The 12,955-nt window shown below is 40.8% G+C and overlaps 1 protein-coding gene across 4 annotated transcripts in view; it reads left to right on the plus strand.

Annotated features, from left to right (window-relative positions):
- Positions 1-939: 939 nt before the first annotated feature.
- GPHN (gephyrin) overlaps positions 940-12,955 on the plus strand; it is a 286,661-nt gene continuing 274,645 nt past the window's right edge. For all 4 annotated transcript variants that reach the window (XM_031049092.2, XM_005149265.3, XM_034062164.1 and 1 more), the window contains exon 1: positions 940-1,041. In XM_031049092.2, coding sequence (XP_030904952.1) covers positions 978-1,041 — 64 coding nt within the window. In that variant the 5' untranslated portion in view covers positions 940-977. The remainder of the gene's footprint in view (positions 1,042-12,955) is intronic.

Raw genomic sequence — 12,955 nt, forward strand, 5'->3', positions numbered from 1 at the left:
CCAAACCATTCCATGTTTCTATGACGAGATTGCAAATATGCCTTGTTGAGCCCTGAGGACTCAAAAGTTGTTGGGAAGATTTTGTATTTCTAAACTGCATGCTAAGGAAAGGAAAGAGTGATTACCATCCTTGCTATTTATCTTTTCCTGTTATCAGAGGTCTTAAGAATTTAACTGTTACCAGTGTAATCAGATGGTGAAAACGACTTTGGATTCTGGGGACCAAGAGCAACTTGGCTGGGACGTGAAACCCCGCCAGACGTCTGGAAGAAGCACCAGCCCTGCATTTTCACTGCCGGTTTATGCCAGCCGGAGCCCGCACTTTCGCCCTGCCCCCCTCCCGCCCTGAGTGTCCTCACCGGCTCCTTGGGCTTGCACTAGCATGGCACAGTAGTGCCATCACCCGAGTGAGGGAGCTGCTTCAGGGGCCCTCCGCGGCCGTGGTGGGCGGCTAAGACTCAGCCAGTGCTCTGCCTGAGCCGACATACCCCCGTGAAGCGGCGGGGGAGCCAGGGGGCAGGCTGCCGGGCGGAGCCGCCCCTTGCCTCGCCCCCGCTGTCGTGGCTGCCGCTGAAACGGCACCTCGGGGTGCGTGTGTTTGAGCGCTGCAGCCCCCCAAACGAGCCGTAAGGGGCAGCTGAACCGCACGGGCTACACAGCTGATAGTGGCCACGGCCCGGCCCGGCCCCCCCGCCGACCAGCGGCTGCCTGCGGGAGGCCCGGCACTCTCGACAATAGATTGGTACTGCCTGGGCCTCCCCCAGCACGCCCGTCCTCCGCTCGCCGGCTCGCAGTTCTATCCGCCGGGCCGGGCTGGCGCTGGTCCCGCCCCAACCTGTGTTAGCCCCGCCCCTCACCGGGTTGGCTCCGCCCCGTTCTTCCGTGCTCCTCCCTCTTTGCGCTCGCGCCGCTCTCGCGCACCCGCCCCCTCCCCCCCCCCGCTCGCTTCTGTCAGTGCGGTGGCTGCGCCGGGAAACATGGCGTCGGAGGGAATGATTTTAACGAACCACGACCACCAAATCCGCGTCGGGGTCCTCACAGGTAACGGGCCGTGGCCGGGTACGGCGCTGGGGAGAGGCGGGGAGGGGGAGAGGAGGGAGGCGGCCGCGAATCGGTGCGCACCGTCAGGCCGTCCCGCGGCTGCCCTGGCGCTCTCCCTCTGGCGCTGCCGCTGCGCAGGGAGCCGCCGCTCCGCCGTGCGTGCTGTGGCCGAGGCCTCGGACCGGGCCCCGGGACGTGGGGGCGGCGCCGCGGCGGGGAGCGTGTGTGCGAGGCAGGGGAGCGCCGGGCACCGCTGCCGCAGGCGGGCGAAGGAGCGGGTGGCTGCTGGGCACCGCAGCCCGGGGACTGGCCCGGGAATAGCCCGTCTGGAGGGGACGGGGTGCGGACGTGGCCGCCTGCCCAAGGGGACGAAGGGGGTTCAGACGTCGCCGGGCTTCCTTCAAACGCGGTGGATCTGTGAGTGCGAAGGCGTTTGAGAAGGGAGCCCGCGGCCGGCGCAGGCTGCGGGCCGGCGGGAGGCAGGCCTGCCTTCCCCAGGCGGCGGCGGCGGGAGGGCTCCCGGCCCCAGGGGGTGCCTCTGAGTGCGGCACGCTCCGCACGGCAGGCACCTTTAGGATGACTCCTTCCCTTCCCCCTCCGTGGCCTTTTCTTTCGGCGGGGGGTGGGGGAGAGGGAGAAATGCGTATGCCCGTGTGCCTTCTGTTGTGGGGAGGAGGAGGGCACGTACGATGCCGCTGCTCATAGCGCATGGACGATCCTTTAATAAACCCCTGGTACATAACATACGATGGTTGCACAGGATGGTTCCTAGAGCCGTAGCCAGTACGTGTGTTGCAGGCTTCGGTGTTTCTTCGCCCTTTGGGGTGGGCTTTGCGGTTATCCCAGTGTTCCGTGGAGCGCGGTACGCCCAGAAATGAAGCCCCGGGGGGTTCGAGTGCGTAAGGGCGTAAATAGCGTTTATGGTGAAGGAAGGGGTGAGAGATTTTAGTGAAATGTTTGCATGTCAAGCTCAGTAGCTTTTATCTGGAGCCTGGGGAGACGTGACTGCTTCTGGATAAAAAGCGGCGTTGAGAGCATGCTTGGGAGCCGGAAAGCTTTCGGAGTGAAAGGGGGTGCATTCATGGGAGGGGAGGTCTGGGATAAACCCGAAAGTTATTTATTAAACCCAGCGATATTTACCCCGAGCGCCCCCGTGTCACGGCTCCTTCGGGACCGGGCCGGTGCCCGCGGGCCGCCCGGCTGCGGGGTGACTGCTGGGAGACCCGGCGTGGCCGGAGCTGTTCCCTCTCCGGGTGCTGAACCCTGGCGCCGCCCGGTCTAGAGCCGCGGCGGCGGGAGACCCTCCCTCTCTTCCTGAGAAGCCTTCGGCTGCAAGGTTATGCTGACAGTAGACAGCTGGAAAAGCACAGTACAGTGGAAGCAGAAATCCTTTCCTTCCAATTTCGGGCAGTCACATCCTTGATGAGGACAGAGTAGGTTTGACCAGATGCAAGCATTATGGACCTATCCACCCTATTAGTCATGTGCAAGGCCAGGTTGGACAGGGTTTTGAGCAACCTGATTTATAGGAAGGTGTCTTTGCCCATGGCAGGGGGGCTGGATCTAGATGATCTTTAAGTTTCCTTCCGACCCAACTCATTCTATGAGTCAAACTGGGGAGTTTGTACCTTTTGTTCCCAAAAGCTAGGACGTGCATGCAATTGCATATTATTGCAGAAGTTACAGTGGGAAGGACATCTCTGCTAACATAATGCTCTTTGCTTATTTGGTACAACTTCATGCTATGTAACTTGGATTATTATTTTCTGTTTGTCAGTGAGTTGTAATAATTTTCACCTGGACATGTTCCCAGAATGCAGTATCAGATACACATGGTGTATTATTTAAATATGCATTTAAATAATGATTTAAGTTCTAAGGTAGATTCAGGTAATCTTTCAGAACACGTAGGTTTTTATTTTGCATTGTAAATCCTTTTTGAACACTATTAAACTTTTTAAACTTTGTACCATAATTTGCAATTCCACTGAAAAGAGCAAAAAGGGAAAACAAAAGGTATAAGCAAAAAGAACAGTTGTAGCCCTTACCCCTTAATGCTGTTGTTTTGAACTGAAGGCCGAAAATATTTGCAAAGAATTATTTTGCCATCTTGAAAGGAGACATGTTGGTTTCTAGCAATTTTCCTAACCCCCTTTTTGTGATGTTTGTAGACACGAAGCAGAATTTTACATAAATGTGTTACTTTATGATCATATATTTGGCCAAACTTGATTATTTTCCACATTAACATTTCCTTTAATACCTAAAAGAGAGTACTTGTACTTTAGGTTTGGATCCCCTAGTTGTTTCTGCTGTTTTAGCTGTGGAAAACCAGAAAATGAAAAATCCATTCTTCTGGGTTTTTTTTTTTTGTTTGTTTTGGTTTTTTTCCTCATTGAAATGAATTAATAATTGCTTTTTGGATGGTGTATGAAGGAATAAGTTTAGGAATGGAAAGGTTAGGTATGAACAGGGGTTTGGTGTTGATTTGGTTTTTTTGGGTTTTTTTTTTGTGGCTTTGTTTTTTTTAATCATTTAGAATAGCTCAGTGATCAGAAATTAGGTAATTAACATAACAACTTCTTTAGCTTTTCTAATGAAGATCATAGCCATTTGTTTTGTTAGCAATGTATGCTTGGGGGCTTACCAGCATAGGCATATAGATTTATGCTCCTATTAGACCTGGTATACTCAGTTTACAAAGTACTATTATTGCACCTTGTAATAGTATTCAGATGGAATTTAAATTTACTTACTCTTTTGCATTTATTTGAAATAATGTTGTGTGTTTATTTTTAAATCGGGACATAAAAAAATTATGTGGGCTTATTTTTAGTTTTGTCTCTTGTCAAGATTGATGCATATGGCTCCAGAGTGTATTATTACACAGTGAATAATGTTTGTCACATCGCTTAGTTAAATTGCATTTTATTTTGTTTTGGGTAAGCTACTGTATTTTTGTTTGCTTAGGTGACCTTTGTGTGTGCACTGCTAGCTTCGTATCTAGAAACAAATATATATTTCTTAATTTGTGACAAGTTCAGACAGGTACAATACATTAGAGAAGTAGGAAGTTTGTTTATTGTTTAGCTAAAGTAACTTACTATGTTCAAATGCAAAATTATACAGAATGCAGCACCTTGGTGGTGTTTTGGGGTTTTTTGTTTGTTTGTTTTCTAAATCAAACAACCAACCAAAAACTTGTTAACTTCTCTTATATCCAAACTGTCAAGGTCTTTTAGTTAAGACTGAATAAAAAGAATGGAGTCCATAATTAGGACATTTTCTCAATGTGAAAGAACTGTCTTCCTGGAACCTGAAAAATATCTGCTGACTTGCAGATATTCATGTTTATTTTTGAGTATCAGAAAGTTGTAGATTTAAGCTTATTTACGGAAGCAGGAAGAAATAATATACAATGATGAAATACAAAACTGTGAAACTTGTAAACCAGGGGGTTGTGTCTTAAGCTAATAAGAAGTCGTGCTAGTCTGTGGGTAGAAAATTGAGTTCTAATCTTTATTATCATTTCAAGACATTCTGTAACCCAAGAAAAGAAAGCAACTATTGGTGTTGTCTTCATCCCTAGTGCTGAAGGAAGTGTTCATATTAAAGATACTGCTCACTTGAATTCCAAATCTAGGTTTTCCCTCTTCTGCCACTGCTACTTATCACAGGCATGCAAACTAATAATAGAGCTTCAGTGTTATGTTGTCATGAGGTTACCCTTATGGTAAAATACATTTTAAAGGGACTTGTGATGCTAACCGTCAGTCTGGGAGAGTTTTGTGATGGAGAATGAGATAGTGGAGGAGATATGGGCTAACAGTGGCCAAAGCTTTGTCATGTAAGTGCTCTGGATATCTTATTTTTAAAAAGAAATACACACAAAGAGAAACAAGAAATATGGGGTAGACAAATGAGGAAAAAGAGGAAAAATATCCACATTTATGATAAAGATTGAGTTGTATACTTGCTGTCTGCAGTGTTTTGCACCAAAACTTCCTTAGTAAAATACAGACATTAATATGGAATTATTCTGGTTGTCCCTGGTAAGCTTTTCATATTTGGGATATCTCTTAACAGAATGGCTTTTAATGAGTTACTACTGATGGCAGGATATTGAACCTGGATTAGTAAGTACAGAGTTTTGTGATGCTGAAGTTGGCTATGAAAGGGGAAAGAAATAGATGCAGTGCCCAGAGTTGAATCAATATTAGGTCATCCTTCACTGATGGTGACATTGGCAAAAGTTATATAACCTGTGACCTTTCTTGTTACGTGAGGGACTAAGCAGACCCTTGACTAGAAACCTCCAGAGAGATCAAAATGATGTTGCCATCTCCACTAGCCTGATGGGAGAAAGAGACTGGTTCTCTCTGGTTGCTAGTTTACTTTGTCCTTTTTTCTCTCCTTCCCCACTTTCTTTTTGTTTTCCCCTTTTCTTGTGTTCTGTCCAGTAAGCATCTAGTGTAGCTGGTCAAAACTTGATGTTTTGTTACATGTGTTTTTCAGAATATTCCTGATAAAACTTTGTCAAATGGCTAATGAAGCTTCAGCAGTGTTTGTCTGCTCTTGAGGTCTGTTAGCAAGAGCAATCACTAGAGACAAACAGCCTTTTCTGTCATTACTCCTCTTTCTGTATCATTTCATGCTTGTTTAAGAAAAACAACATCAGCCTTTCTTTTTCAGGATAGTTTTACCATATTTAGTTGTCCTGTATTGCTTAAAAAGCAGTGATACAGCTTTTCACCTTTATGAAACATTTTTTCAATTAGAGGGTGTAAGGGTTTTTGGCAAGATGCAACCTTTCACTAATGATTTCTTCTTTAGGTACTTTATTCTTCCTTTCTTTCTCTAAGTAAAGATTAAAACATTTTGAATGCCAGTTTTTTCCATGGGGCTGCACAATAAAGCAGACTAATGTTTCTGGAAGCATAACCTCAGACCTTATTTAGCCACTTCACACTGTAGTGTGAAAGGTTACACTAGTATCTTTAAGTGTCTGAGACCATTTAGTTTGTTGAAATAACCCTGCATGTACACTGTGTCTGAATGTATCACATTGAATCTAGCACTCTTGGCTAGTGAAGGCATTGTCTGCTTGAGGACACCATCCAAATAGAGTTTACTTGGGCAGATCTGAAGTTTGTCAGTGTAGAAGTTCTGTAAAAGTTAACTTTGAGAAATGAGGGGAACAAAATGCTTAAAATGTCATTATTTGTTAGTCAGACTGTCTTAGAAATATATGCTGTCAGTTTTTTGTCCAAACATTCATATACCTCTCTCCTACTTCATGAGGTACCTTCTCACGACTTTCCTCTAAGACTCTTCTTTAATAGCATGCAAGTTGCAAGATCTTTTCTTGATGCTGATGCTGTTCGTGTTTTGGACGTGTATCGGAAGTTATGATGAGCTTTCTTACAGAGGCGTGGGTGGGAGGGTAAGGACTGACATTAAGTTTGCTCAGGCTTAGTGTCAAATTGCCTAAATGTCTAAATTGAAGTTAGTTAGCTTTTTGTTTGTGGTCTGCTTTTCTGTGAAAAACTACATCTTGTAGGCACTTGTCTTCAAAACAAAGATTCAAGTCAGTAGCTGTTCCTAGGAGCCATAGCTTCCAAAAGCTTAGTTCAGTGAATGAATTCTAGAAGTAGAGAAGTGCTGTAGTTCCATTAAAAGTAAAGCATTCTAGACTGAGCAACATTGATTTTTGTCTTTTCCAACTGTAAGGCTGTCATAATGTTGAGTTTATCCATAGAAACTAGGAGGTCTCTTTCTTTGCCATTTGTAGCCGTAAGTCTTCACAAAACCATTTCTTATTTGTTTTTCGTTTGGCCACAATGATAAGCTTTTATGTCTAGTGATGAATGCAATTACTGAGTTTCCTTTTTATAATTTTAACAGTGCTGAATAGGAACTTTTGCTTCTTACTTAAAGAGGAAAAAAGTCATGGATTTTTTCTCCCTGTTTTTGATGTGCAATGTGGAACAAAAATTGGTGACTGAAATCACACTGGTACAGCAGACTCTTTAACTTACAGTTTAATTTGCTTGCTGTAATACTGTTTCTTTTGAACAGAAAGAAGTGGAAGTTAAAGGAATGTAAAGCAAGAGATTGTTTCCCAGCTGTACATGGATGTTTTAGTTAATACCTGCTTATGTAATAAATGGACATTAATTTGGAGGTTTATGTGTTCTTACAGAGGCAGAGTGAGAAGTCTTGTCTAACCAGTGTTTCTTGATTTTGAGTTTTCTTAACTGCAGTTGAAAGACTTTAATCTTTGCCCATACTCCATGTCTGAAGATCATATTTAGCAGTATAGAGTTTATCCATTATATTATGCTTTCATTTACTTTTCTAGATTTCTATTTGTCCCTTTCCTGGTATTGTGGGAAAAATCTGTATGTTGCTTAACTTAAAAATCAGCGATTGTGGTTTTCAAGAAAATCAACTTAGTTCAAGAGAATTAACTTAGTTCTGGGATAAACTTTAGTTGATGTGCTGTCTTTATAATAACATAGTATCTGACCATTAGCCCATGCTTTGGAGTGTGTAGCATACAAATGTCTGACACAAAGACTCAGAATTTCTCCCCTGTAATGTTGATTCAGCTGTATCTATTTCTCTGTTTGCTTGTTTTTTTTTTTTCAAGTAAGAGAGAAGAGCACCTTTGTTGAGAGGTACTTCTTTATTGTACTACAATGTCACCCATAGCCTTTTCTGGAAATGTCTATCTTGAAATTTCTAACATTTTGCAAACAAAGAAGTTTGTTTTACAATGTCTGTGTGAAGTGAAAGTTAAGATTTTCTTTCTTAGCTTGAACCATTGAAAAAGCAAAAAAAGTTTATTTTGAATATGTGGGAAAATACTTTTGATTGAAACAATTTTGCTAATGGGCTTGAAATTCTTTTTTTTTAATGAGCAAATATAGTTTTTATTGCCTGCAATTTGAGAGATTGATATCATGCTGCAGGAGAACATGTTAACTAAAAGTAAGAACAAATTTTAGCACTTGTTAGATGTTTATAAGGTCTTAATGTGCAGATTAAATAAAAGAAATAATTTAAGTTCTGTTCCTGTGTGTAGAAGTAGTACACAACTCCTCTTGTATTGAAATGTCCTCATAACAGTAGTCTTGCATATGACAAAATTCTTCTTGAAAGTTTAGCAGAATGACTGAAAAAGCTGTTCTTGGAGAATAAGAGGGTAATAAACAACCACATGGAAAATGAGCAGGTAACAGCCTTTTTTTAATGTGGGATATTTTTAATTAATGAATAAATTAGCATAGCCTTTTACTTTTCTCAGTTGTTTTGTGATTAAGAAAAAGTAAGTGAAGTTTACAAGCAATGGTAATTGCATAAAAAAGTGCTTGGCAAAAATAGGCTTAATGAATCTTATCTTAGAAAATCTCATTTTGCTGGAGATTTGTATGTGGTGTTTTGTTTACTTCTTTTGTTTTCATTGAGGCCTGTTTTATGCTAATTTGCCAAGTGGAAAAAAATTAGCATAAGCCCTCAAGAATAATCTCCTTTATGTACATTTTGCAAAATCCTGTAAAACTGGGCTCTATTCTACTATTACAAAGTGGGTGAGTGATATTGACGATATCCTGTAAGGAGTAAAACACATCATCTGTTCTTCATACTATGAGATAAATAGCAAAACTTCCATTGACTGACTTCAGTGATTTAGTGAATAGCTGAATATTACAAAACTTAGTTCTGAGCAGTGAAGTGTTTTTTGATACATACCAATACCCAAAAGAACTGACTCAATGTTAATTTGGCTCCATATGCAAGTGCGTTACCTGGAACAGTAGTCTTTAATGGTTCATTATGTATTCAACATATGAAGTGTTTAAATAGTCCAATAGAGTAATAAGTATTGCATACGTACTTAGGACTGCAACAATAGAAATGCATGCTTCTCAGATCAACTTTTTTCTTTTGTAATTAAATGTTATCAGTTATGTAGTAGAGTGAAGAAGCAGAATGCTTTTGGGCTTGGAACTATAAAATTTTTGGGGCTTTTAAGTTCTTACTGTGTGGTTATGATATTCTTAATTTCCTTCATTGTACTTTATACTGGAGGGATTTTTTAATCCATGTGGAATATTTTTCATTCAAAAAAATCTTTCTTGTATTTATTTTGTTGGTTTTCCTCCATAACATATGTGACTGTTGAGACCTGAAATTGGGAAGTAGAAATTTAAGTATATCGTATTATGGTGTGGATTTGATAGTTCACATTTTGTTTTGTTTTGGCTGGTGGATTTGTGTGTGTGTGTGTGTTTGTGTGTGTGTGTATTTTTTAATGTATGCTGTGGGAGATTTAAATTCATACTGAAGTCTGGGAAGTGAGCAGAATCATTTTTATTCAGAATCATTTTATGGAAAGCAGTATGGATGAAGAACAATATACATCAGAAATTAAAATTAATTGCAGTGAAGTATCCTGCAGATCTGACTCAAAAGGGGAAGGTTCCTAGGGGCTCTATGAATGACAGAATAGGCACCTTTAAGAAAAAAGATAACACTCCCTTTTTTCTTAGCAAGCTGCTTTTAATGCCCTGGGATAGGCCATTTAGGAGAGATTGATAGCAAGGCCTGAGGTGAAGTCTGTACAGCTTTCGACCAGAAATTCTTGAAGAGACACCGAATGTAGCACTAGTTGGGAATTTGGCAAGCCAGTAGACTTCTACTCTATTTCTTACCCCCTCCTGAAACAGTTTTCATGGGATTCTGATGTCAGACAAGACTGTAAAAGAGAAGATGGTGTAGGGCAGGTATGTATCCTTTTATTTAGGTACTTGCAAATCTTGTCTTAGGAGAGTTTGGGTGGTGGTGCATGTTTCTGGAAGAAGAAAATTTCCAGGGATCCAAGTAGTAAGTAGTTTCCCATTGGCATGGTCTTCTGTATTCAGTAGAGTAGTGGCACAGCAGTGTAGATGGTAAGAAGCCAGAGGCTTACTATGTACTACTCTCTGTCAGAATCTTCATCTTGGGGGAAAAAAAAAGTCATGAGAAAACAGCAAGATGCCTAAAAATAGGTACATATCTGGTGAGAAAAATACCTATTGTTTCCAGAAAAAGCAGAAAACCCCAAAGATTAAAGGGAACAGCTACTTTTTATTTCCTTTTTTTTTAACATTACTGTCCTTTTTTAGTTGTCTAAATTCTCAAGGGGAGACATTAAATAAGCCTACAGCAAACTAAGGATCTTCAAAGTCAGCTTCTTGGAGAAATGAGCTGTAAATTAAGCATACTGAGGAAAAATGTTTTGAAACATATCTTTTAAAGATAGTGCAGGGACAAAGTGTTTTGGTGGATAATAATGAGAAAGTCACAACAGATACATGTATGTGTGCAACTCCCTCCAATTAAAACTTCATAATTGATTTAATACTTTGAGAAAATTTGGAGATTATTTTAGAACAAACAGTATATAAAGTGGAGATTTGGGAGAATGTTTTTGTAATTCCTTCCCAAATAGTCACTCTAATGTTGTTCAGTAGATGTATGTAGTAAATCAGTGAGGTGTAACTCCCTAGCTACTAGCTTTAGCTGAATCTGAATGAAAGTACTTCAAGTTATTTAAAAGGCTATTTTAATGACCATTTTAATTGGTCAGGCTGAAAATTGTTGGGGAGTGAGCGGGAGAATGCGAATCCCTCCCATTTCAAGGGACTCCAAGCCATTCTGGATATGCAGATTTTTGTTCTGGTGTTAATTTAGGAAAATAAAGAAAAGAAGAAACCAGTAAAAGGTATGTAGAATAAATCAGGAGTCTTAGGAGAGTGTTGAAGATTTTTGAGAAAAATCTTGTAAGTTTTTCAAGTTGGTGTGACTACAGAGTAGTTCTGTGAGGCATAGTTCTTTGGGTGGAAGGCAAGGCACAGAACTTCCGGAAGGTGGGAATGCTCATATTAGTAATATATATATGGTTTGAGTTGAGTATATTCAAACTGCTCCAGAACCTAATGCTTTTCTGACATCTGTTTTTCAGGAACATACTCTGTTCCGCAGCAGGGATGTACGCTGTAAAACCTTAAGGTCTGATCTTGTCAGTCAAATTCCAGCAGGGTGAGAATTAAAACTATTACTAGTGTTTCAAATGTGCAGGAGGTTCTTATCTGAGTAAGAGTCAAGCTTGTTTCCTAAGCATCGAAGGTAAAAATGGAAATTCTAAAGTTCGTGTTGAAAGCAACTGCTGAAAAAAAAACAACTGCTAAAGAATTTCCTGTGATAGTTAAGCTTCAACCTGCCTTTTCCTATTTCTTTATTCCAAAGGGTGTAGCTCTAGTTTATGCACAATGGTTTCAGTACATGATTTTTCTCTTTCGCTTGGCAGCTGATCAAAGAGAATTAGTGAAAATATTAGTTGTCATTTCACCATTGTTTCATCAGAAAAGAGTTGAAGTAGATTTTTTTTTTGCATGCTTTGATGAACAGAACATCTTTCTGGAAAAGGCGTCTGAGGCAAATTTCGGTATAGCATTAAACTGGGACATCACGGATTATCCTTAATATTAGGAAAATCTCTTAATTCCTTGATAGTGTGTCTTATGTTTTGTTATTGTTATATGTAAGATGCTGTAAGGACTCATCAAATCATAAGGGAGATTTAGATGTGAAATAGTAATCACTTTCAGTATTTCTTACCAGAATAGTAGCAGCTTTTGATACCCTCCCCAATAATTTTAGCAAGTCTCTAGATTATTCTTCAGATCTTTTTTCTGCACCAAACTCTTGCTAAAAATGTTCTACCTGTACTTCACCCTCTAGAAAGTAAATTCAGTTGTGCATGTGAAAAATATGTAGACAAAACCACTGAGATCTCATTAGCATCTAGAAAATATCTAACAATTAGGATGCATTCAAGAGCTTCCTCTATGTTTAAGATATTGTGAAAACATCAGCCTGGAGCCATTTGAGGCAGTAACAATGTATATATTATAATTCATTCAAAGCATGAATTTAAACTTAACCCCCTAGATGGTGACATTCCAACTAGTAGGCACTGCAAAAGAAAACAGGCAGATGCAAAAATTCTTTGTATTTGGATAAGTAGGTGCTCTTTTAATTCTTCAACTATAAGTAAGTGATTAAAAAAAAACACGCAACAAACCTTTGCTTTCATGCTGCACCTATATAAGTCCTTTGACTGTAATCCTGTAACTTATACTGTAGGACTGTAACTTACCTTTTGTGATTTAAGTGAAGTCTATGTTGGTAAGTAGTGCAGCCTCAGAGAAGCAGACTTGTACAGCAAACAACTTTCTACCAGGGGCTTAAGATTCACAGGATATTTTGCTTCGTGCTAGCTCAAAACCCATGGAGTGAAATGTAAGTAATGGTCAGAGGGAGTGCATTAGATGCATTATTGGAGTACATGTTGTTTAGTTTTATCCAAAATGAGTTCAGCATTTGTGCTTTGATCCTCTGCATTGTGAACCGGAGTATGGTGATTTGGCATCATCAGGAGATAGCTTGAAGTCCACACTCTTGAACCAAACGGAAACAATTGTATAGACACAGTATTTGCTGGTTTTTGCCTCCACAGGGTTGTGTACTTCCTACAATTCTTGTGCATACCAGAGAAATCTTCCAGTACGTAGTGCTGAGGAGGTCTTCCAGTAGGTAGTGTCCGCAAAGATACCGGCTCTTGGACTGTTCCTGTGCATTTTAGGAGGGTGGTGTGGGGGGAGGGCATGTCCTTTGAATTTTTGGATACTCTAGAGAAAGTACCTAAACAGGTGTAAGAGATGCTTTTTGTTAACTAGCCTCGAAATAACTCCTAAGCTAGCCTAAAGTAAAGTTCAATAGTAACTAAAAGTATTTTAGACATCCAAAATAAGCTGCACAATTACAATGTTTTATAAAAGCTGTAGATGAAGAATAACAGAAAAAG

Source organism: Melopsittacus undulatus, chromosome 4, assembly GCF_012275295.1.
Source record: "Melopsittacus undulatus isolate bMelUnd1 chromosome 4, bMelUnd1.mat.Z, whole genome shotgun sequence".
In the NCBI taxonomy this organism is placed as follows: domain Eukaryota; kingdom Metazoa; phylum Chordata; class Aves; order Psittaciformes; family Psittaculidae; genus Melopsittacus; species Melopsittacus undulatus.